At 40.7% G+C, this 26,084-nt stretch overlaps 1 protein-coding gene across 12 annotated transcripts in view; it reads left to right on the forward strand.

Annotated features, from left to right (window-relative positions):
• The first annotated feature begins 4,078 nt into the window (after positions 1 to 4,078).
• Positions 4,079 to 26,084, forward strand: part of LOC119742514 (fibropellin-1-like) — a 50,840-nt gene continuing 28,834 nt past the window's right edge. For 7 of the 12 annotated variants that reach the window (XM_038218460.1, XM_038218464.1, XM_038218471.1 and 4 more), the window contains exons 1-15: positions 4,080 to 4,658; positions 5,359 to 5,499; positions 9,035 to 9,166; positions 10,374 to 10,490; positions 11,986 to 12,102; positions 13,525 to 13,647; positions 15,274 to 15,402; positions 15,855 to 15,977; positions 16,469 to 16,585; positions 17,450 to 17,569; positions 18,892 to 19,008; positions 21,503 to 21,616; positions 22,054 to 22,185; positions 23,958 to 24,077; positions 24,808 to 24,927. In XM_038218460.1, coding sequence (XP_038074388.1) covers positions 4,529 to 4,658; positions 5,359 to 5,499; positions 9,035 to 9,166; positions 10,374 to 10,490; positions 11,986 to 12,102; positions 13,525 to 13,647; positions 15,274 to 15,402; positions 15,855 to 15,977; positions 16,469 to 16,585; positions 17,450 to 17,569; positions 18,892 to 19,008; positions 21,503 to 21,616; positions 22,054 to 22,185; positions 23,958 to 24,077; positions 24,808 to 24,927 — 1,852 coding nt within the window. In that variant the 5' untranslated portion in view covers positions 4,080 to 4,528. Of the gene's footprint in view, positions 4,659 to 5,358; positions 5,500 to 7,626; positions 7,817 to 9,034; positions 9,167 to 10,373; positions 10,491 to 11,985; positions 12,103 to 13,524; positions 13,648 to 15,273; positions 15,403 to 15,854; positions 15,978 to 16,468; positions 16,586 to 17,449; positions 17,570 to 18,891; positions 19,009 to 21,502; positions 21,617 to 22,053; positions 22,186 to 23,957; positions 24,078 to 24,807; positions 24,928 to 26,084 lie in introns of those variants that run through there. The other 5 variants (XM_038218462.1, XM_038218466.1, XM_038218465.1 and 2 more) reach the window with 4 other exon arrangements.

A 26,084-nucleotide genomic window follows, 5' to 3' on the forward strand; every position in this document is an offset into this window, starting at 1 on the left:
ATCTGTAATTCTCCACCAGTTCAATAGCTTCCAATGGCATCTTCTGTTAGTAAAAACATGCATAACTTCGGATAGCATGGATTAATTTCGGTCATTCTTTTTTTTTCTTCAGATGAGTGGAAGAACATGCTCTGTTAAGACATACTTTATTAGTGTATCCAATTTGATTGCTTTTTGAGAAAAATAAGTCATTAATCTAGGTCATTTTCTTTGTTTAGTCATCCTGTATAGGTGTAATATCTTATTATGTTCAATCCTTAACCGGGGAGAAATCGTTTAAACAGAAACAATGCAAAGAAGTTTAATTTTGGATTGTAGATGCTCTGTGGTGCGATCAGAGGCAATATCTGACCACTTCACAATTTGTTTTAGCAAAAGATCATCATTGAGACATCATTTTTTGAGTTTGGAGTTATTGAATCAGCTACTCTGATCTATAGAATCAAATGAAGGCTACAGTTTTCATTCGGGGACGAAAAAGTGGGGGGGGGGACAACGATATAATATCCCACCCACTTTTTAAAAATGGGGGCGGGCGGGGGGGGGGGGGTCCCCAACGATCGACGCCCATATCGGGTTTTCGAATATTTAAGTTTCTCTTTTGATTTCAACCAATGGTGTATTTAGTTTGACATATATTGTGGCACATCGTTTGAAAAAGTATCCTTTTGGAATTTGGATTATCAGAGGCTATATGGAATCTTATAGTAACGTTTGTACAGTATTATAAATAATATCGTTGAAATTTTGTTAAATGTTGTTTTAATGTTGAAATGTTTTATACTGTATTATAAATATATTACACAGATTATCATTTCAAATTCAAACAAAAAAATGGCCAGGATAAAAACAATACATTGTATTAGTGCGGCCTCTTTTTTTGCAGATTGTACATCGATCGCTGGTTCGTGGTACTATATTTACTTATCAATTGAAGATTTGTAAATTGTTATCTGGAAGTGGCTGGTCTGCTTTTTTTAAGAGCACATAATAAATTCATTATATTGGCTATTCGCAGTGGGTGATTTGAACTTTAAATGTGACGGAGTATTTTGTATTTTGATACCTTAATAAAGCACATTAATATGCAGTTTAATTGCGTGGACTATTGTCATGTAAAATACGAATGCATTTATACGGATCATAGAGCGAAATGATAACAAATGTAGCTGCGGGTAAAGATACGTAAGAATGTGTGCAACAGATACATTATAGAAAAGGGTTTATAGATATATATATATATTTTAATAACTTCTCGAAAAATACAATCTTCCCCTGAAACAATTTTTTTAATGTTGTTTGTGCGTGCGGGTTAGCGGCGTAGCTAGGGGAGGGAGGTATAAAAAAAATCCGCCCCCTCCCACTGGCAATGTGTCAACCGCATGTGTTATCTTGATTAGCGGGTTGAACATAAAAAAAGTGCCCTTTTCCCCACGTTTTTGACGAAAGCCCTGTTTTTCGCGAGTGGCTGTTGATTTTAACGTCCCTTGAAAACCGAATAGCGCTAGCTATTGTCTGACACTTACCATGATATCGGTCTTGAACAGCATCCCCATAGAAAGATGGTGTCCACCCCTCGCCCCCCCCCCCCTAACCCCACACACCCCACACCCCACACCCCACCCCCACTTAGATTTTACGGAGGTGGTGTGTCCGGTAAAATAAGCCTGTCCGCCTTTAGGCCAAAAAAAAATAAGTCTCCGGTTTCTGGTATGGAGCTTGTCCAAAAAGTGGTGCGGCGACGCGGCTTTTTTTTTTTTTTTTACCCGACTTTTTTGCTTCAAATGTCGGCTGATAACTGCAAATGGTGCCCGACTAAACTTAGTGCAAATATATGGGAGTCCAGAGAGGCCACATAAAGTATATTCTCGATCATAACCCCATCTAAAAACATGTTGAAATTGCGCAGCAGCAGAATTCCAGTCAAACCAGTGAGTTTGGCGGTTTTGAGACATCATCTTTCATTGAAAAAAACACTTTTTCATTCTGCCGACGCGCGTGGCTACGGCGGCGCGCGCGCATACCAGAAACCGGAGACTTTTTTTTTTTGGCCTTACCTTTCAGCACGGATGAAATTGGGCGACACTCCAGTGTAACATCTAGCCCTCATACACTCCCAGATTCCTAGTGTCAGTCGGGTAAAGAATAATTTTCACCTTTTGGGGGGGGGGGGGGAACCAGTTCAAATAGAGACATCAAAGAACTTTTTAATTTTTTAATGAAAATAAAAAAAATTGTTCCGATCAGAAGGCACTGAAAAGGATGTGGAATCATGGGCGTTGCGAGGGGGGGGGCACTTGCCCCCCCCCCGAAAAGCAAAAAAAAGAAGAAGAAGAAGAAAAAAAAGAGAAAAAAAAGAAAAGAAAGAGAGGCGCGAAGTCATAGTGGTGTAAATTTAATGAGTTGGGGGGGGGGGGCCAAATGTCCTTGCCCCCATCTTAAACTGAGAAATCGATAATACGTTGAGAAATACAGGAATTGTTTGGGAAAAATATGTTTTGCCCCCCTCTAGAAAAAATGCTGGCGACGCCCATGTGTGGAATAACATCGGGGGAGATGGCGGCATGACATGGGAGAAAAGAGCACATCGGAAAGACTATGGTTAAAGACTGATAAAAAGGTCCATCCCATGCACGGAATTCAAAATGGCTAAACAAAATAATCTGTATGGAAATACTGACGAGGCTGCCAGTGCTAACCGAGGCTGCCAGAGCTAAGCCAATGTAATAAATGCTGGACTTTTTTTATGTCACCCTCGGTTTCGACACTAATAATGACAAATCCGTCCAGACAGACATGGACAATGATGTGACACCTTACACAGACTTGAGTAATTCTGCAAGCTAAAGTCAACACTAGAGAGCGCCTTGACGTACATGTCATTGACATGTGTTAGTTGTTGACACCAGTCAGCTTCATGCTTCAGTGGTATCATCGATTTTTTTTTTTTTTTTAGAATGGAGTCTACCATCGGAATTAATTGCATGACAAAGCAGAATCCAATGGCTATGTCTGCAGTAGCGAATACATTTCTTGCATAGCAGTCAAGTTCATGTTTTCTAGGGCATTTCAAAGTTGTCAGCATATTGGACGGGAACATTGTCGAACAGTAATCAATTTAAATGTGCATATTCAAACGGGACGAGGTTGAAAATTAACATTGAAAAATGTAACCCCCCAGTGTAAAAATAGGCCTGAGTTATTCTGAACTGGTAAAAAAAAAATCGTCATTGATACATGGACCCAATTTGTTCTTGGTCCAATTTCATGGAATTGATAAGCAGGCATTTTTGCTTAACTTTTTTAGCTGCTAAGCATGAAACGGTTGTAAACCAACCAACACTATAAAGTTAGCTCATTCACACTATATAATGTTGGCATTTTGGTCCGGTGAACTGTTTTGCTAAGGAATTGTTTGCAGTGTATGCTCAGCAACATTTTATAAACCCAAGGACTCGTTTCATGCTCGGATTTATCATAGCGCAAGGAACCTTGCTCTATGGATTTATCAATTTTGAATTGAGAATTAGTGCTGTGCGCAGTCCTGTACCCGCCCCAAGGTTTACATTCCTTCACAACAATGGAAGAATAGCCGGAGTTTTGTATAGTATAAAGTCCTTGTATGATCTCTCTGAGGATCGGCATTTCTGTTCTCGTGTTTGGGCTGAATTTGGTAAAAAAAAACCAAAAACAAAAAACAAAGATGAAATGAACATCTGTTCGACAAGCTACTTGAAACTGGTCAACTTTGTTCAACATGAGCGTCAGTTTTTTGGGGGGACACTTGAGAAATAACTCCCCAGCAAAACCTTGACGGATCGAAACTTGGAGTACGGACACGAATTCCTGTAATTTTATCTTCTTGAACTGATAGACCGGTGCTCTTGTATGAGCGTTCTTTCTTTACATAATTTATTATAAGTTGAGCCGCAGACCCATACAAAGGTTCAATTGTAAAGCCTATGGAATTCTACTCCAGGTCACTACCAACTGCTGGACCGCACGCACACTATCACGTGATGCGTTGCCTCAGGTGAAAGTTCCACAGGTGGTACACGAAATTCACCGACAGAGCTACAGCCAATTACGTACGTCTAGTAACTATGTACCGCTGAATCGGTGCACCCAGCCGTAAAGGAAAGCATTCATATAATTGTATGGCCTCACTAGTATTTTATTAATAGAGAATGCATAATAAGTGCAAACTTGTACCCGGTACCTAATCACGTCATCGAACTACGTATAGATTTTGTTGGTTTGTCGCACTTTCGAGGTCGTGTGCAAACGGTTCTACTTTTTGATGGTCATACCGTTTGGGTGCGGTGAACGGGAGAAAGTCGATCGTGAAGTACTCCGTGACTGTTGGCTCCGTGTTTGAGACTGAAACTGATCGTCAGAACTACTCATTTGCAGACGTTTGAATTCGCTTAACTATTTGAGGACAGGGGAAAGTACAGGGAGACTTAACGGTGATTTTAGTGCGAAGTTGTTTTAGCACGAGTTCGGGAACGGGAGTGGTTTACGGACCATGATGTTTTCAGCGGATGGGAAACTGCGTGGCGTGGGAATATTGGCGGTGCTGGGCGCGCTAGTCGCACTGCAGTCTGGCACGGTCAGCGGTCAGCCTTTCGTGACTCCTAGTCGGTCGCCGGGACACTGTAAGTATCCGTCATTACGATTGAACATTTATCATCCTTATCATCACCATCAGTATCGGTCATGACGATCCTATCCCCATTGCTCTCGCATCACCATCACGATTACTCAATTCACCGACACGCATCGTCATCGGGCCAGGCTGTTGAAAGGGGCTGTTGGCCGGTCCAGTTTTTCAAGCTGTCCATCTTAAATATGATAAATTGATGAATTTAATAATTGTCAAAACAAAATGAAATGACCCAATACATTGTTGAAACCCATCTTTGGAACGAACCATTTACATTTTTGCTGTTTTTTTAATTTTTTTATTCCAAAAGTATTGTTTTCCGTGTACATTTTATACGCACTATAATAGGAACCCTTTTTTCATATGACGCACAGTATCCCGATCATTATGTACCAAACAGGCTAGGTTATTCTGGTAGCCATTCGAATGTTGTAAAGAAATAATTAAATAACTAAACGTCAGTTTTTGTCCAATGTCTCATTCAAACGTGAATAACGTTTGTATTGCTAGAAAGTTGAAAAAAAGTATTTTTTTTGAGGGGGAACTCAAAAAATAGCACGGGAAATACATATTTTAGAAACCACCCTTCATCTGTTTTGCAATGTTGTTTTTAAGAGGGCTCGACTTATAAACACAAAGCCTGTACTATGGGATGTTTTGTCTAACTTGGTTTATCTTCCTTATCCCACTAGCGCCTTTTCCCCCAGCATCGGTACCACCATCAGCGTCTTCGGTGTGTGTGCCAGGCTACTGTGAGAATGGAGGGACATGTTACGGCGTGCATGGGATAGCGGTCTGCGTCTGCCCGTCTTCCTATGTCGGCATGCGTTGCCGTAAGTATTATTGTGTGGATCTTTGGTTTTTCGTTTTCGCACCGCCCCTACCCTATAGATGCATGTTGCATTTTGTTTACGAATTGGACGTTCTCTTCTGCATGCACTGCATGAACATCTCTTGAAATGTGATTGGTGTAAAAATGGTGGCATAAACTGCTTAATGTGAGCAAAATAACGTGCAAAAGATGCTTGAATGTTTGTTGCTCGTCCGTTTCCCGTAGGTATGACGTCACAGGACACATGATTTACAACTTGCACCCATTGTTAGCACCGCCCTATGTAGACTATTTTACAGTTCTGACTTGTGTTCTGACGAAACTTATAAAGGTCAGGTAGACCGCCACTGTGCACTGTTCACGTGACCCATGCGGGCATGCATTGCAGGATCCTGTCCTTTTCTGAAAATGTCGGTAGTTTTCCAAACTCGTTTTCGTTGCGCCACTCGGTGAATGTTCGGGACGGATTCATTGTACTTGTAACAACAAAATACCTGTTATGTCTTTTTTATCAGTTCTGAGAATTTTGAGTTCATCAAACCGAAACTGCTGAGCAACATTCATTTCCTGCGTCTGCGTAGTTGAAATCCAGTCATGCATTGTGCCTTGACGTCCTTGAATATAAAGGCGGGCGAGGCCAGCTAACCTGACCCGTACCCCATTACGCCATGTTCTATTTTTATATGACACACGATCTGATAGAAATTTCATGGGGATCATTCTGATTGGGAAACCAGACTAGCGGGGATTCTGGGCTTTTGCGCGCAAATGGAACGCACTAAGTGTATACTCGGCTCGTATTACACGTACTGTGTATATAGTCTCTACTCAAGGCTCTTCGGCACCTTCGCCGCTCGGTTGTCGGAATTCAGAATATAACCCCACCGGTTCAGATCTGAATGTAATCATCCGTTTTCGGTAATCAAATGGACTGGAGTTAGAGTGTACTTGTTTATACATGTAATTTTACAATTTGACTGCGCCCTGCGGAGATGTCCAGTCGCTACAAGTTCTAAATAATGAAAGGTTTGCGGAAACACCATGTGCGAATAATTTCTCAACTAAGAGAATGGTTCTGAAAAGAACCAGAGGTATAAACTCAGTTGAGAACTGAGGTATAAACTCACCTTCTCTTAGTTGAGAAATTATTCGCACATGGTGTTTCCGCAAACCTTTCATTATTTAGTTTCTCCACCATGCAAAGCCTCAAATCTTACTTCGCTACAAGTTCATGAAGTTTAAAAAAAGGTCCGTACGAAATAGAAATAATTAATTGACGTTATCTTCAAAATCTGTTTGAAGAAATAAAATTTGTCTAGAATAAATCTCCCCAGACAAAGTGTCACATATCAAGTAAAGTTAGAGACCTGCAGGCGCCTATCAATATACCCCCATAATGTCGGGCCTGGGTTTGGCCACGTTTTTCAAGCCCCAGGGTAGGAATTTTGGCATCGGCGCACTATAGCACTGTATGTCCCACACATGACATTGTATGTCAGAGAGTGTCACTTAAATTTTGCCCAGGGTGGGGATTTGGTCACTTGAATAGTGACAATGCCCGTACATCTTGGGTGGGGCAGCCCGGGGAGAGGGGTGGAGGAAACAATAATGATAGGCGCATAACCGAAGGAGTGAAGGAGTTCCCGTCGAGCAGAGGTTCATTTTCGGACGCAGTAATGTTATTGTAGCATTATGAAATAAGAAAGACGTACGTCACTTAAAAAAACCCTCTGAGAATGTATTAGAAATTATACAGCGCCCCCATTAGCCCATGTAACCCCTTTTTGATTTTATTGGCTATTATTCAAAACTTCGGTTTCGTCCCGACTATGGCTACTGAAGACGTAAAGACTCTGACTTTGGGGCCCTTAGAGACTCAATGTAGGGCTATGTTCTATGCCACTAACAGCATACAATTTAATATGACGCCAAGGTTTATGCATATTTGATTTTACTTTTTATCGGCTTCTCAGTATGGTTGAGCTAGAGATGAAGCCAATCTGAAATTGAAGCCGAGGTTTGAAAAACCTGACTTGGCAAGTTCGCGCCACTTGCGTGTTCCTGAACGTCCCTAATAAGTGTACAGTGATGAATCGTATCAGGGGATCAGACTTAAAGAGATCAGACTCGAGAGGATAAACACCGCCATGTGATCAAGGCTTCAAGCCATAGAGGAAGTTCCATGATCAAGCGATAGCTTTGAATCCTGCATCACCATCACGTCATCAACTTCAGCATTATTTGTCAAGATTTCATGACCGTTTAGAGAATCAAACTCCGTGTTTTGTTCTGTATTCCGGAGTTGACTCTCTAAGTCAGTAAGTGCCAAGTGTTTGTGATGAGCGTAGTCTGGTAGTACTCAGTCATAGTCATGGTAGTAGTAGTAGTAAGTAAAAACGCAGTGGCTATCGTTACGGCAGCCGTAACGCATTTCCCATTTTCTATCGTTACGGTAGTACTGCAACTTTTATAAAAACATGAGAAGAAAATATAAAATTAGAAGGAAAAAAGTGAATTTGAACGTTATGAAATTCGGACTTTATTTCCCTTTTAAAAAAAATCCTCCAAAGCCTCAGGTTAGAAAAGGAAAAAAATTCGAGTACAAAACTGAGATGGGAACCCGCATCCTCGCGGTGCAAAATCTTACCCTCTATCGATTGAGCTGTCGCACTGCTCGCTAAAACGTGGGGAAACAAATAATTATATACCTGCGTGCGTATCAAAAGAGTATCGTAGAGGGCGCTAAACAACGGCTGCCGTAACGATAGCCACTTCGAAGTAAAAAAATATCGATTGTCATGATTGTGTAACCATATGTATTAACTCACTATCCGCCATATCTATAGTCTACAGTCTACGGCCCCTCCCATGGAGGAATTAACTTTAATAGGGCGATCGTGTGGTGTAGGACTCCTGTTTAGTTTCGATCAATTAGAGTCAAATTTTTTTTTATTATTCAAAAATGTCCTTTTCGACCTAAAGTAGACTTACTTTAATTTAATGTAATTTTTTTTCTGTAATTTTAAGCAGTTTCTTCAATTTCTTGTGGTAGAAATTATGAGTTTCTTACGAGGTTTACGGTTAGTGCCGTGCGATTCAGCGGGGTTTTGCGTGTTTTGTCGTCGTCATCGTCATTGTACTCCCAAATTTCCCTCAAAAACTCAAAACCTCCCTTGCAAGTTGTAAAGTCCTAGTTACTTAAACTTAAGTTTTTCTAAGTATTTTCTATAAAAATGATCTCAATCCAAAATGCCATTTGCTTCATCATTTCCAATGGCTGATCAACGTTTTTGGTGAAAAAATATTTGTGTCACTGAGGTTTATGTATTCTACCTTCAATTTGCCTTGACCGTTTTTTTCTTCTTTTTGCATTCGGTAGTATTGGCTTTTTCCTATAAGAGAACGTGAAGTAGATACAGGGCAGCGTCTTGACTTTTTCAGGGAAACATTGGAATAATGGAACACACTTGTATTACACATTGGAATACACTTGTATTCAAATATTTTTTTTCTTGATGTTGCTTTTTGTATTTCAGAAGTCTTTGATGTCTGTGCCAGCAGTCCCTGCATGAACAGCGGCAATTGTGATCTGTCTGTGTTGCCGGGACCCGTTGCTGCTTGGACCTGTGGTTGCTTGGCCGGATACACAGGCAGCTATTGTCAAACTGGTAAGTTTGATAACAAGCTGCTTGCCAAGGGCAAGTTTGCGCAGGAACTATTGTTAACCATAGTTCGACTACTCAGCCCGAACTTTGTCTAGTCGACGATGGTTGGACTGCTCTAGTCAACTATTCTGGACCAGCCTACCATTTATAGCTGGTTATCAATAGGAATTTCCATAACATAGTGCCGATAGGACCAACTGTCAACAAAAATGGCGGAAAACGAAACTGCAAGCACTACATTTCATTTTCATTGCACAGTTTTTCCATGTTAGTTTGCGATTATGTCACTTTTGTCACCATTGTACAATAATATTGGCAATTATGTAAGATGTCTTAAGCTATAGGCCTACACAATCACTATTAGGCCAAACAAAAAAATAAGTCGGTCTCTGGTCAGCACGCGCGTCGATTTTAATCATGCGCGTCAATCTTTTTTTTTTTTCAAAAATGTTCCGCGGTAGCTCCAACAGCGCCCTCTATTGCCGCACCTCCTCAATTCTTTTTTTACCAAAGAGCACCAAGGAATGGGAAATTGCACCAAGGCAAATGATCGAGGGCACCAAGGCAAATTATGGAGGACACCAATGTACATGAGGACACCAAAAAAAGCAAAATAGTACCCCACCTTGTCTGTACAATCCAAGCTTAAAAAAAAAAAAAAAGCCAAAAAAAAAAAAAAAAGCCGCGTCGCCGCATCAATTCCGGAACTTTGGTCTGACCAGAGACCGTGTTTTTTTGTTTTTTTGCCTTATTTGTGTAAATAGAGAGAAACAATATAAGTGTTGAATAGTAATGTGCGACCGCCATTGACATGGCAATAGTTCGACTAGAGACGTTTGCACTTCAACTTCAGTGTGCCTGCGCTAGTTACGTCACGAACCAACCACTAGTTCACCACTGGTCCTTGCTCAAATTTGCCCCAAACTGTTGACTGAACTTTGATTTGGAGGTCTGCAAAGATCCACAATTCCACATTTCTAAAGTAACCTTTACATAACTTGGCCAACGTATTTCAAACAAAACTACCCCCCTCCCATATTTTGTTTTTGGTAGAATATAAATTTGTCAGTGTATGCATCTTTAAAGATGCATTGGACTACCCCATGCTCTTCATCGGTGGATTTTTTCCTTGTACACAACCAAAAAGAAGCAGCGTCTGGATTCAACATACTTTCCTTTTGCTAGATCACTCTTTCGTTTTCCTTTGCAGCTACCACCAGCAACACTCAGTGCACATATCTTCAGTGTCAAAATGACGGCACATGTTACCATGACCACATGGGGGCGTACTGTATCTGCACGGACGATTACAACGGCCCAAATTGTGGTGAGTGCTAACATATTGAAGAGCAAATTTCACAACTGGAGTTGTGGTTTATGGCATCTGACTAGCGCCCCTTGAGCAAAGATGTTGACCAGAACGGCAATCAGGAGGTCGCAGGTTCAAATCTGCTCCAGTCAATTTCTTTGTTCAACCTTAAAGGGAAGATACAACATTTGCAAACTTCAAAAAAATGAAATAATCAAATTATCACAAAATACCTCACTGGATTGTTAAGGAATGACAGTGTTATAGCATCCTGTAAAATCATGGCTCCTGGTGTGCTGACATTTTCAAGAAAAACTTTCCAACGCTGGTCGGCTGACCAGTGTTGGAGAAAACTGGCTTTTTTCAAAAACTGTTACTCATTTTTCATATTTAGTTATTCTGACTTTTCTTTGCAATTGATTACACACCTGTGAAGGGGTACAAGCCTGCCGGACTGATTCTCTGACCTTACAATTCCCCAAAGTATATTAATTGCTCGGTTTCGTCTAAAATGGGGTCAGGAAACCAGACTAAAAGAACATAATAGGTTTTCTTATTTTTTTTCCCCAGCATCTACAAGCCCAAAACGTGAAACAAGTCAGTTTAACAATATGTCCTATAACACACTAATCCTCCAAATTAATTTGTTTCCGAAAACTGCAGCAAAAGCAAATGTTGTACATTTCCTTTAAAGCGAATATACAATATTTGCTTTTGCTGCAATTTTCAGAAATAAATGGATTTGGAGGATTAGTGTGCTTTAGAAAATATTGTTAAACTAGCTTGTTTCACGTTTTGGGTTTGGAGATGCTGGAAAATCTAAGAAAACCAACCATATTCTTGTAGTCCGTTTTTTTTTTACTTTACTTAAGATGAGACGTTGTAATTTATAGATTTTGGAAATTATGAGGAAAGAGTCAGTCTAGCAGGCTTGTACCCCTACACAGATGTGTCATCAATTGCAAAGAAAATGCGGAATGACTAAATATGAACAATTAGGAGCAGTTTTGAAAAAAGCCAGTTTTCTCCAACGATGGTTGGCAGACCAGCGTTGGAAAAATACAAGTTTTCTTGAAAGTGTTAGCACACCAGGAACCACAATTTTACGGGATGCTTTAGATTGTCATTCACTAACAGCCCAGTAAGATATTTTGTTATAATTTGATCATTTCGTTTTTTGATGTTGGCAAATGTTGTATCTTCCCTTTAAAATAATTAAAATGCACCTAGCCAGTCTCCCTTTGTGATTTCCTTTTTGTTCCCAGTGAGAATGCAATCTTTCCCTAGAAATGTACTTGATGCATTTCTTATAAATCTTTAGAATTTGCATTTATTTTCAAAGCTGTGTTTGACAAAATGTCACATTATCAGGACATCTTATCTCAAACTTGGCTTTCTGACAACTAATTTAATGGTGCACTGTTGGATGATCTAATACAAAATCCAAGAGAATGAGTGTGTCTTTAACACTTAGGGCTACGATGGACTTGATTTTGATTTTCCTCCTTCACAGAAAGTGTCCACCAATGCAACATGGTGCAGTGCCAGAACGGCGGGATTTGCAATGCTGACCATGGTGAGCCGATCTGCTTGTGTCCGTCTGGTTGGTGGGGCAGAACGTGCGAAGCTGGTAAGTTGTCAAAACTACTTGATCAAGTCTCTCATTCGACGTAAAGTAAGGTAAAGGGACGAATTCATCTCTTTCATTAGCGATTGGGCCAGACTCATATGCTGCTGCTCCCAGCATTAAGTAATGCCGGTACCCATTTAACACCTGGGTTGAGACAAGGGCGGATCCAGGGGGGGGGGGGGGGCCAAAGGGGGCCATGGCCCCCCCCAAAAAAAAACGAAACCAATTTTTTTTTTTAATGTGACATCGCAATAAAGGCAGGCAATGAGTACACCACCATCTTTTTCCTCAAAAAAATTGGTTAAAGTGGTCAGAAATTTCCTCAGATTGCACAACAGAGCATCTAGAATCCAAAAATTTAAGACCCACTTTTTTGGGGGACCAAAATTTTTTTGGCCCCCCCAAAAATTGTGTTCTGGATCCGCCCTTGGGTTGAGAGGAGTAATTGAGGTAAAAGCGCCTTACTCAAGGGCACAACACGCATGGCCACGGCGGGGCTGGAACCCACAACCTCACGATCATGAATACTGTGCTCTACCACTAGACCACAGGTGCTGTGGTCAAATGGTTGCAGTGGTCAAATGGTTACGGTGTTCGACTCGTGTGCTGTGGTACATGGGTTCAAATCCTGACCGTGGGAACATGGTGCTTGTGCTCCTGAGCAAGGTACTTTACCTTTATTGCTTCGTCCTTCGGATGGGACGTAAAGCCGTAGGTCCCGTGTATTGTGTAATGCACGTTAGAGAACCCAGTAACACTTATCGCTAAGAGAAGGGGTTTGCCCCGGTGTTTCTGGCAGTGGCTACAATATGCGCCGCAGCAACTTGTATACCCTTCATATAAGTTGCTGCATAGTGGGTCTCATATTTCTATTAATATTTTTAATTTCTGATAAATTTGAGAACTTTTCCGATGCCAAGGCCCTGTAAAAAGCAGCTGGTGCATCACAGAGCAAGCTGTTTTGTTTTCAGCAAAAAGTTAATTTTTAAAACAACTCTTAATTCGGAAATAATCATGTAATGTGACTATTACAGCTCAGTAGTTGATTTCATTGAAGTGTTCCATTCTGTTGCCAGGGTCATCTGGAGTCAATGGTAACAAAATTTTATGACACTTTGACGTACGCATCAGAATGGAGTCCAAAAAAGTAGGAATTGCAACCCGAGCCAAATGCTATTATCGTTGTTTAAATTTTGGTTGGCAATTAAGCTGTGAGTACCAAGTCCATCAAAATCCACCTGTAGTAGTGGTGGTGGTGTGGTGGATTTCAGCGGATTTGGTCCTGAAGCATTATGTGAAGCAGGGTCAGTGTTGGATATTGGTAGACTTGGTCCGGTACTTAGTAAGAGACACTAGGGAGTTTAGGGTTAACAGGTTAATAGACAATTTCCCACTTTTTGGAAATCTTTGCCCCTCCGTCAGTTACCCTCACGGACCCCTGTAGCATCCTGAACCCTTGCCAGAATGGAGGTACATGCTACAGCGACATGAACATCGTCTACTGCAGCTGCAATATGAGCTATGTTGGAATCAACTGCGAATTTGGTAAGATAAGACAAGTGAACTCAAGTAGGGCTGTCAATTTTCTTTTTGATTATTTGGAACAGCGTTTCACCAAATATATTTGATTATTTGAAACTCTCTGCTCAAGTTTTACACGCGCCAGCTGCCACTGCTTTCCAGCCACACCAGTAAAAAAAAATGATGCAAAACACGCCGGTCAAAATTTGTTTGTGTCGATGAATATCATGGATCGGACGGCTGGAGTGTTTTACAGCAGGTGTCTTATAAGTGTCAAGGGTTTTAATCGAAAAGGATGGGAGCAACAAACCCTCGTCGACCAAAAAAGTGGCATCTGACAATGAAGCGCTGCAATTACGATTAAATTACGATACGATTAAATTAACATCATCATCGTGTGTGCACGTGCGTAAGTTTTTTTCTTTGAATATTCAAACTGGCAAAAAGCTATTTGAATAATCGGATTATTTGAATATGTGGTATATTTGGGACAGGCCCATAACTTAGGCTTAAAACGAACAAGTTAACCTACCTAATGGTTCTTCAACATGAATTTTACACTAGCACATGTTTTCAGCAAATATCCGTTCCTTTGAAATTTTTTACGTATTACACTTTCTTAAATATTTAACATTTTACATGTTTTTCCTGACAACTGATGGTGCCAAACTATTCAGTTCTGAAGTTTGCTGTTCAAATTGTGAACAGAAAAAAAAAGTTCAAAACTTAGTTATTTTTTGTCTGTTTCCATATATGCTTCCTCTCAAAACTTGGATACCTAACTACCTCCAAGTATTTGGATTTTTTTTTAATAAAGACTGTATTGTTTTATTTTTGTGCCCTCATATCGAAGATTCTTTCCAAAATGTGATATATCCAATTCAAAAAAAATGTGAAAGATATTTGCAGTTATGATTCTTTATGCTGTTTTTGAAATTTCATTCACAAATACCCAAGGCAGTTTACCCATTCCCATTGGTCGAGAGCCCGTCACGTGTATAAAGATGATAAAGACATGGCTGGCTGGTCTTTTTCCGGCAGTGTCACATGAAATTTGGACTCCTATGAAGTCCAGTGCCTTTTATCTTTTTAGTGGTTGAACGTTCACAATCCTCACATAGGCATGCGCAATACTACCAGTGAGTCAGTATTTCATAGTCACAACGCACTTGCCACAGTTGCACCTGCGCGACATCGCGCAGTACACACGACGCACGCACCGATCTCCATAAAAGGAGTTGTTTACGTCTTACTCGCGAGCTGGACACTGCATTATGTAGCTAGAGGGGTGTTTCGAAAAACATGAAGTAAAATTGTTGAACAAAATCGTTGGGAATTTTTAATTTCTGACATGTTTTGACTTTTGGACCGAAATATTGTGATTTCTTTTACCGTAAAGGTTCGCCTCGGGTAATTATCAGCATCCAGACTCCAACCGGTCTTAAACATAGTGTTTAACTCCTCCTAAGCACACATTTATTCCCTTATTTTTGACTTTGTTGTAGTCTTAAATTGTGTTCAACTATATAACAGCTGTCCAAACTGACTTAAATGGACAACCAGGAGAGGGCGGGATAGTAAAAGGTAACCAAAATGGCGCATTTTAGAAATAAATTCTTCATATATGTTCCCACTGCTTGATTTTTACAGCGGTTTCTGGTGTCCACGTCTGCGATTCTTCCTCTAATCCGTGCCAGAATGGCGCCTCCTGTATTTCGTATGGAGACGATTTTTACTGCCAGTGCTCCTTCGGCTGGTATGGGCACTACTGTGTTACATGTAAGTCTTTTATTAACCCTCCTACTGTTTAAACAGCACAGACAGTCCAAAATTCCATCCACTTCCCCTGCCATGCCTTTTACACAGGCTAGTCACAAACAGTCAGATCATATTATATGCAAGCACTCTGACTAGTCTAATTCAGGCAACAGACAAAAGCAGGAAAATGGTGGCACATCTGTCTTTACCAACCTATACTTACAGTCAAAGCACGGCTGTATCATCTGTCACAGCCAGTCAATCCAGCTTTATGTGGGCTGGGGGTCTTAACTGTTGAAAACAGTCACTTGATTGATTTCGACTGAAAAGACAACTTGGTGCAGAATGATTCTTTGCATAGGAGGGTCAATGTGCAAAAATCTCTTAATGTTACGATTGGATGAATTATTTCCCATTTTTTGGTGGTTTTTTTCATCCATTGAGTTTTTATTCTTTTATATTTTTCCTGACAGCGATCTCACCTTGTGCAAATTACGTTTGTCTGAATGGCGGGACTTGTTCCCTAACACCGTCCGATCATCCGATTTGTGACTGCCAGCCAGGTTGGCAAGGCATTGACTGCTCAGACCCAGCAAGTAAGCAGTGCCCTGAGTGTCGCTATTGTCAAACCCACTGACCCCTTCATCATACCTTACTGTACCCTTCCTCCAGAACCCTACTGTATACCCTTCCTCCAACCCTTCTGTACCCCTTCTCCAACCCTATTGTACTCGTCCTCCAACCCCACGGTATCCTTCTTTTAATGCTACTGTACCCCTTCTCCATCCCTACTGGGTTGATCTTCTCTACACCTCTTCCACTTTCTGCTGCACCCCCGCTGTACCCTCTTCCACCCCTAATATACTACTCCTTCAACCTTACTGTACCCCTCCTTGACCCTGCTGTGTCCCTCCTCAACCCTCCTAACCCCTGCTGTACCCCTCCACCCCTGCTCAGTGCCTCTCCTCAACCTTGCTGTATCCCTCCATTCCCGCTACACCTTTCCTTGTACCCTGAATGTAAAATGCCACGGACCACCTCAAAGCAGGTACTCATTGCCTATCGTCTTGCCATGAATCCATTGCAGGTACAGTTGATCCGTGTGACACCTTCAATTGTAGTGGGCATGGGGTCTGTACAAGTTTCCATACATATGCCTTCTGTTTGTGCGACAATGGATGGAATGGAGATCATTGCGAAAATGGTGAGTACAAGAAACAAGTGCGTTTTTTTAATTGTTGGCCCCCTGACTGGAGCGCTACGTACAAATCTTGCTTTGTGGCAACAGATGCTGATTTGTTTTCTCCTAAGAATAAACAGTCCGTTTTTACCTCAAAACAAATTGTTGTGATTACCAATGAGTAGTAACGTTAAAAGTTCAAGTTACTATCGTAACTTTTGTCAAAAATAGTCTAAACAATGCTGCCATATTTATGGACGAATCCATTAATTTTGTAAGGGGTGATTGAGTCCCTATTTTGAGTTTACATCGTTTCTTGAATACATTTCAAGGAAAAAAATTATATTGTGATGTTAAACACCTCATTATCAAATACAGAAATGTTTCGAACACCATAGAAAGTATTAGTCATCTTTTTTCTTTTTTGAAACAGCAGAAATATAGGTAATTATTGTTCCCAAGGAAGTACACCCCTTTATTACCACAAGTGGTGTGGTCCGCTGGGGGAAAGCATGCTGCATGGCATGCATGCAGCACTCGTATCACGTACGGCTTGTCGCAAGCGTCGATCGGAGACAGCTAGCTAGCTTTCACCATAATTTGTACCGCTCAGAACCTTTACGTGGGACGTGGTTTCGGTTTGTCAATGACTTTCTTGATTGATAATTCATTTCAGCAACAGATGTCTTCTTATACCAGTACATTAAATACACATGTGAATCTTATATTTATTCTTCAAGGTTCGGCGTATAAGCCGCCCTGTGTATAAGCAGCAGTACACATTTTCATTGGCAAAATCAACGTACATGTATAAGCCACGGCTTATATTCCGAAAATTACGGTACTCCTTCTTTCCTTGACGCTTGTTTTTATCTAATCATTTGACAGCATATATGGACCCCTGCTTATCCAACCCGTGCCTCAATGGTGGCGAATGTTATAGTTACGGTGAGGATTATATTTCCTGCTACTGTTCGGTCGGCTATGGTGGTGAGAGGTGTGAAACACGTAAGTTTTTGACATTTTTTTGTCGTCTGACAACAAGTCAAGGGCATCAAATGTGGAATGTGAAGTGACATTACGATAACAAGATCACGTGAATTTCTCATGTGTTTTGGAATATGGACTTTTTGAATATTTTTTTCATTGCATCTACAGACAATATGTAAGAGTAGTTCTTAAAAGGAAGAATACCAGTATATCTTTTGTCGTTTGTGATTCTTTTTCCCCATTTTTGAAGCAACAAAAGTGTTCAAAATCTAAAGAAGGGCGCTTAACAACTAACCTGATGAAGTTTTAGCTCAGTGAATGCTGTACATTCCGAGAAAACAATATTCTAGGATCTCGATTTCAATTCAAAAGTTGCCGAGTCATGTTTTGAATTGCGCCCGAAATCAGCATCCAGGACACGTTCTCATTCAACAGATTGCAGCTGCGTGATGTCACTCACTGAACCGATGAATTATAGCAACCACGTGCGCGTGTGCATTGTGTCAGCACTCTTGCTTGCACCCATTCATAGCTTCGCCGAATAAAAACGATCTACTAATGGAAATTTTCAAAGACGCGTCTTAAGACACATCTTTGGAAAGACCTCCTTTTATTGTTTTCTTCGAAATGACAGCTTGCCGGAAAGAATTATTTCACAAGGAGTTAAGTGCCATTACTATCTTTAACCCAAGTATGCTGTTCAAAAATAATTTGGTCGGTTACTTTTTGGATAGATGCAGATGATATACCCTACCTTTAAACATATATACTACGATCGAAAAAGCCGAAACAGCTGTGTGTTTTTCCAAGTGAAAAATATAATTAGTTTAAATGTTATTCCTAAATACCTGAGACGGTTTGCCCATTCTTATTGGTTGAGAGCCCGTCACTTAGCTAATTTTAAACCGCAGATAAAACACTGCTTCGTTCTGTGCAACATCGCGCAGTACGTGGCACATGCGTGCCAATTAATTTCCAAGTAAGGAGTTTTTTAGCACTTATACGTGCGTGAGGCACATACCATAAATGTGGCAGGAGGGGTGTTTCGCAAAACCTGAGGTAAAATTGTTTGATAAAAAGCATTGGAAATCATTAAGTGCATTTTTGAATTGTTTTGACTTTTTGACCGGAAATAGATATGTGCTTGGCCGGTTTTAAAAAGTTTAAAACCGAGGCCATTATCGATGACCAGGCTCCTAGCCGGTTTTAAACATGCTTGTTTAAAACCGGCCAAACACATATTGATTCCCTTTAATAGTCAATGCATTAATCTCAAAACCTATGAATGCTGAATGTGAATTTCATTGCAAATTGTTCGTTTGTTTTTATCATATTGCCAGTATTCCCCACGTCGTGTGCAGAGCTGCAGTGCTTGAACGGAGGGATGTGCGACGATTTCTATGGTTCACCATACTGCATCTGCAGCTCGGGCTGGCTGGGAGTAAATTGTTCGATAGGTAATATTCTTGAAATTCTTAAACTTGAGAAGCCGTATCCAAAAAAAAGTTTAAAAAACAACAAAGTAATGGGTAAGTGAACTCAGGAATTATTGAACAGGGATATTTTGGGGGTGCTGTAGTCCAATGGTTAAGGTGTTCAACTCGTGTGCTGTGGTACATGGGTTTGAATCCTGACTGTGCAAATATATTGCGCGTGCTCTTGAGCAAGGCACTTTACCATTATTGCTTCGTCCTTCGGATGGGACATAAGGCCGTACAGGCGCGGATCCAGGGGTGGGCCGCGGGGGCACGTGCCCCCCGTCAAATTGAGTCCACAAAAAAAAAAAATGAATAAAACAGGGGGGATAAAAAAGGGGGGGAGGTGAGAGAAATGGAGGGAAGGAGGAGGGCAACCTTCTAACAAAAATGCCGGCGCCGATATTAAACATCAGCGGCCTGCAAACATTGTGTACTGGCCGTATGACACAGGGAACTCGAGAAGCTTTGAAGTAAACCGCGATCCCACCGTACGTATCCATACGTAACCCTGCATGGTATATGGGTTATGAAATGCGATTCATATGAGCGTACGTACCGGTACGAAAAACACGCACGTGTGACAGCCAATGTGCTGTGTTTAGCGCGATGAGCGCGACATACACGTTGAACCACGGATCAGATCCATGGTTGAACGCTGCTCTTTGGACTATTGGTCAAGGGGTGTGTTTTCGTATAACAATTTGCCAGCATTTCTTCCACGCGCTTCCAAGGAGTCCAAAACATGTCCGTTTCAGTAAAAAATGTCCGTAGAAAATCTTACCTTATTGATAAACTGAAAATTTATACTTGATACAAAACATTAGAAAGTATCCTTGCAAAAGTTTACAAAGTAAGTCTATACAATTCTGTTTCAAAAATGCACGAAAACAATTATGCAAACGAAAATGGTTATCAAGTGAAAAACAGAAGAAACTTAAAAGGCTTGTTAAAGCAAGAGTATACATGTATATTAAACCAATGAAAAAAATCCTTATTTAACTTAAAACATTTTGCTCAAATAACTCAGGGAAAGAGGGGCCAGATATCGCCTCAGATTGCACCACAGAGCATCCAATTATCAAAAAAAATTCCCGGGGCCCTTAAGCGGGCCCCGGACCCCACGCCGAAAGACATTGCGCTCCGCATTATTAGTCCTCGGGGCAGATGTACCGACGCATCCTTAAAACAGTTTACAATCTAAGCCTATCCAATTCCTTTACAAAAATAAAATGCAAGAAATTGATTATGCAGTCGAAAATACTTGGTTATCAAGTGAAGAACAGAAGAAACTTAACTAGGCTTGTATTAAGAAATACAAGAGTACAATTTCAAACCAATGAACAAAAAATAAAAAAAACACATGGTGTTACCGCAAACCGAAGCGATAATGAAAAAAATCCTAATAATCTTCACAACATTTTGCTGAAATGGGGCCAGGAATCGCCTCAGTTTGCACCACAGAACATCTATAGAATCAAAAATTTCCCGGGGCCCTTCAGTGGGCCCCGAACCCAACGCCGTAGGACACTGCTTCACATTCGCATTAGTCCTTGGAGCAAATGCCTCAGTGCATTGCCCGTTGCAACAGTTTACAATCTAAGTCAATACAATTCCTTTTTTTTTTTAAATACAATGCAAGAAATTATGAAGACAAAAATACATGGTTTGCAACTTTGAAGTACACAGTAGCTTAAAATTTGTAAAAACAAGAGTATATTTAAAAAAAATCCTTACAAGATTATCAACTTTTGCACAAATAATTCAGGGGGAAAGGGGCCAGGAATCGCCTCAGATTGCATCACAGAGCATCTAGAATCCAAAATTTCCCGGGGCCCTTAAGCGGGCCCCGGACCCCACGCCGTAAGGGCTTCGCGCTCCGCGCTCCGCGCTCCGCGCTCGCATTAGTCCTAAGAACAAATCCTGGATCCGCGCCTGCCGTAGGTCCCGTGTGTTGTGTAATGCACGTTAAAGAACCCAGTAACACTTATCGGTAAGAGAAGGGGTTTGCCATGGTGTTTCTGGCAGTGGCTGCTATATGTGCCGCAGAACCTTGTATACCCTCCCCCCAAAAAAAAATCCTAGAAAGCCCATGATCTACACCTGGTGTTTTCAACATTAGGAATGTCCAAACACACGTATCTGTTTCCACAATTGACAAATGGTACTAGGGTATGAATGCATGTGAGTCATTCAATAAATTCAGGGTCCAAAGTGTGACATTTTCATGCTTCCGTTCCGCTGAACTTAATTTACCATTCAAGTATTATTAATGATGACTTCAAGCAATTTTTGTTTTGTTGAGGTTGTTTGCTATTCATAATCACTCTTGGAGGATGACTGCAGTAATAAGGAGTGTATCCAGCATTACAAAATCATAGATGTCAGATGTAACAGGGCGGGGAAAAAATGGATCCAAATTCATAGAATGAATAAAACAAAATCCGTGTTTTTTTGTTGGTGTTTTTCATTTTAGCGGATGCTGCATGCGATAACAACCCATGCCTCAACAATGGGTCCTGCGAGTCCCTATGGGGCATTGCTATCTGCTCTTGTCCGCCAAGATTCACAGGTTATAACTGCGAAACCGGTAAGTAAAACTTCCCAATTTAGGCTTTTAAATTTAAAATTAGGGGGTATCAAAAAAGGTAATTTAAAATCAAAAAAATGATGGGGTAGCACATGAAAGTTATGGAGTTACTTGAATAGTGTCAAAATTGTTCCATCTGAAAGGGGGTTCATCAGCTTAGGGCCGTCTCAATTCATATCCGGGGGATGAGTTCTGTGTTAGTCTTTGCCCAAGACCTCGGTGATTGGTAGCGATGGTTGAGTTGTAGAGCGCCCTTCATAATTGTTTTTTTTTTACTTTCTCGCATTAACATCTTGGGAATCTTGCAGTGATGGGACAATATTTTATGGGAAACCCGGGGGGGGGGGGGGGCTTATGCAAGACGGCCAGAGCCTATTGTGCACTCGCACTTGTTTACAAAAAGATTGAATGTAAATTTGTTTTTTGTGTCTTACAAGAATTGGACGTACATGTGTGCGACAGCTGGGTCACCAGCCCGTGTGAGAATGGTGGAACCTGCCAACGCCTCACGGGTGGCACCTACCTCTGCCGCTGTCCCGTTGGCTTCACGGGGATTAACTGCTCTATATGTAAGCTCCAGCTTTCATGTTATTTACCAGAGTTGTAGTCGAGTACTTTCCGAGTACCAGCTTAGCTACCAGAGATTATGATGGTTTGGTATGGAGAAAGCTGCATAAGGGTGCAGACCAATATAAAATCGGTCCGAAATTGCCTGCGCCGGCCAAATCACGATTTGCATGCCCTCAAAATCTTCGGTATTTGAGCATGCTGTGGGCCATGAACTTGAGGGTTTGTAAAAAATATGGGTGGAAGCCGTGCACAGGACTGGGAGCTTGCAGTTCTGTGTAATTTTGATGTAATTTGGACCCTAAAAGCGCTCTATTTTGCAATGGAGTGTAGGCATCGTTTTTCAAAATGGCGATGAGCTTCAGGACTATATTCAGGGGTGATCATCTTCAGATGGAAATTTCTCCTAAAAGTGATCAGTTTACCCCCCAAAAATTGAAAAAAAATGAAAGATGATGAAATAAGCTTTAATTTGATGTGTGTCTCAAACACCTTGGAGAGTTGTGAGTATTTTTCCCGAATTTTTTAAGTGGGAGCATTTACCATTGGGGTCTATGGAAGTTTATTTACTGGTCTGCTATCTTAATGCACACTGAACATAAATCCCCATCAAAAGAAATGAAACACTTTAGACAATCAGAATCTTGTACGAACTAACCTTTTAAGACAAAATTATTCAGGAAAGTACTCGCAGAGTACTTTTCGAGTACTTTTAGGGTACTTCTGTCCCAATAGGTTAATTAAAAAGGGGTTTTATGTAACCAAAGTCTCAAATAAATTTTTTTTTTAACATTGACTTCATTTTGCTGTCTGCTGTCAATGTTTCTCTTGCGTTGTTCACAAGAAACAGCTCAATTATAAACAAAGTATTCAGAAGGTACTCGGAAGGTACTCGACTACAACTCTGTTATTATAACCTTAACTTTGGTTACAACTTACGTCAACTTACGTCAACATTGCGGGCAGAGGTTATTCAGCAACTGTTTCGTGATTGAACATAAATGATACTCCAACAAATGTTGTATAAACTGCTATATCCTCGTCCAAGATATTTGAGTTACATGGATTGAAAATGATGCACACTGCAGCTACGCAATTTTTTATTAAATCGATCATTAAGTTATTGTGTAAATCCTATGCATGGTGTAATGGGCTCTGTTCCTGAAATCAGCTGCAACTTTCCACACAGAAAGTGTTGCTCTCTTGTTTAAAGGGAATGGACAACATTTGCTTTTGCTGTAATTTTCAGAAATGGATGGATTTGGGGGATTAGCATTTTATAGCAAATATTATTACACTGACTTGTTTGAAGTTTTGTGTTTGTAGATGCTGGAAACACCAAGAAAAACAATTATTTTCTTGTAGTCTGGTTCCCCGACCCCACTTAAGATGAAACAGAGAAATAGACGTCGGGGGAATTGTAAAGTCAGGGAACCAGTCTAGCTGGCTTGTATCCATTCATAGGAGTGTAAGCGATTACAAACAAAATATGGACTAACTAAATATGGTAAACAGAGGGCAGTTTTAAAAAAAACAAAAAACTTTTTTTTGTCCAATGCTGGTTGGTCGACCAGCATTGGAAATTGATACAAAAATACCACTTTTCTTGAAAATGTTAGCACACCAGGTGCCATGATTTCACAGGATGCTTTAGACTGTCATTCACTAACTGTCCAGTGAGGTATTTCACCCTAATTTGATAGTTTTGTTTTTTGATGTTTGCAAATGTTGTGTATTCCCTTTAACACTTGATTGCTTTCTTGTCTTTCGGCAGCTATGTCCCCTTGCAGCTCGAATCCGTGCCACAATGGTGGGTCCTGTCGAGTGGAAGCTGGTGACCACGTGGTGTGTGAGTGCACTTATGGATACAGCGGTGTCTTCTGTGAGAATGAAGGTAGAGAAATGGACCCTGTCACCAAATTTAAAACAATATACACCCCCCCCCCCAAAAAATGGATTGTTTGCCAGAGCCTTTGCATTCAGTGTGTTTTTAAGCAGCAGCGGCAAACAGTTTTGAAAGTTGGGAGGCCAAAACACCGCCGATCCAACCGGCCATTGGAAATTTGAAAAGTGGTGGGTGGGTGGGTTGGGGGAGGGGGGTGCTAAACCTCATTCGTTGGGGGGGGGGGGGGGGGGCCTAAACCTTATTCATTGAAAGGGGGCAGCCTTTTTATATTTTCTTTTTGGGGAATGTTACATCCCCTAGTTAAGCAGCTTATACCATTCCAACTGCAGTGTTTTATGTGGGATCGGAAGTGATCACGCGATCCTATTATTTCCAGAGACAGTAGACTTCATAACTTATTTTGTTTTTAGGGTTTACCCAGATCATATATCTAATTTGGGACCTGCCAAGAGTGGAGTGGGGGGGGGGGAGCCCACCAGTGGAGGGGGAGGGGTTACTTTTGATGCCATACTTAGGTTTGTACTCAGTTGTTGAACAAAGGGTTCAGGAATAATAACTTGTTGAACAGAATTTAACTTCGGCAAATCTTACAGCAAATGTTTTTCCCATCGTCAAATATGATGTGCATTTTTACTCATTTGAGATACGGAGTGGGCTTTTTTTTTTGGTCAGAATTACGATCTCAATTTTGCTGTTTTTTTTCTTGGTTGAATTACAGATAATTCTGACTCGTGTCAAACCCAACCTTGCCAGAACGGTGGGACTTGTTACTCTTTTAGTGGTGACTCCTATATTTGTCTGTGTTCGTCTGGTTGGACAGGAACAGACTGCCAAACAAGTAAGTCGTCATGACAACTCATCACAAACAATCAATAACAAAGAGCGTCTTCTCAGATACAAATTTCTCATGTTGGCATTATGTTAACAACATTAGATGAATCATAGTCAAAAGTAAAAAAAAAAATGACGTCAATTATCATGGCAGCTTTATGAAATCTGTATCATCAACACATTGTTATTTTTTATCGCTTTTTCAGGAAATAACTTATTAATCGATAATCTATAAAGTTGCTTGGTGTTACCATTTCTAACTTTGTAAAAGGAAAAAAAAAGAAGCACATGTATCTTAGGTTATTATAAAACTAAATTTATAAGCAAACTTTTAGATATTAATTAAAAGGGGTTTTCACATCCCAACGAATATGTACACATACGTTTTTAGCTAAATTCATAACTATTATTAACCATTCTGTTGTTTCTTATCGTGTACCCGTATGCATACACTAACTTATTGGAACCAAGCCAGAATCCAAAATGGCAGCCGCCAATGAAAGCTGTGGCTAATCCTGCTTTGAAACACAGACAAGTGGCATATAAATATGATCGGCAAATTCCCTTTCAATCAAATCATATGTGATTAAATAATTTGTCTGAAGAGTGGGTGAAAATCGAAAAGTTACTGTGCATTTCACACTGACGTGATATATCCGTGCCGTGCGCATGCGTAGCGGATTTCGAGTTGTGTATGATGTCACAAGACGACACAAAATGAAACGTTGTCTGCTAACCGTAGCCGTTCGCTTGCAAAACCTCTCTGAACATCTGTTCCCGGATAATTTCCATTTTTCTATTAAACTGTTGTATTGAAAATAAAGAAGACTACCTCATGAAAATCTGGAGTTATAAACAAATATTATAGATACCTTAGACAGTTTACCCATTCCTATTGGTAGAGAGCCCGTCACATGGCTGGTTTTAAACGGTTGATAAAACACTGGCTGGCTGGTCTTTAACACTTTTCCAGTGTCACATGAAATTTGGACTCCTATGAAATCTGGTCCATTTTACCCTTTTATTGGTTAAACGTTCACAAACCTCACTTAGGCATGCGCAATGCTACCAATGAGTCAGTATTTCATAGTCCTAAATTCACACTACACCGGCACAGCTGGGTTCTGCGCCACATTGCGCAGTACGCATCTCACCCGCGCCTAT

The sequence above is a fragment of the Patiria miniata genome, unplaced genomic scaffold, assembly GCF_015706575.1.
Source record: "Patiria miniata isolate m_02_andy unplaced genomic scaffold, ASM1570657v1 HiC_scaffold_6, whole genome shotgun sequence".
Classification (NCBI taxonomy): domain Eukaryota; kingdom Metazoa; phylum Echinodermata; class Asteroidea; order Valvatida; family Asterinidae; genus Patiria; species Patiria miniata.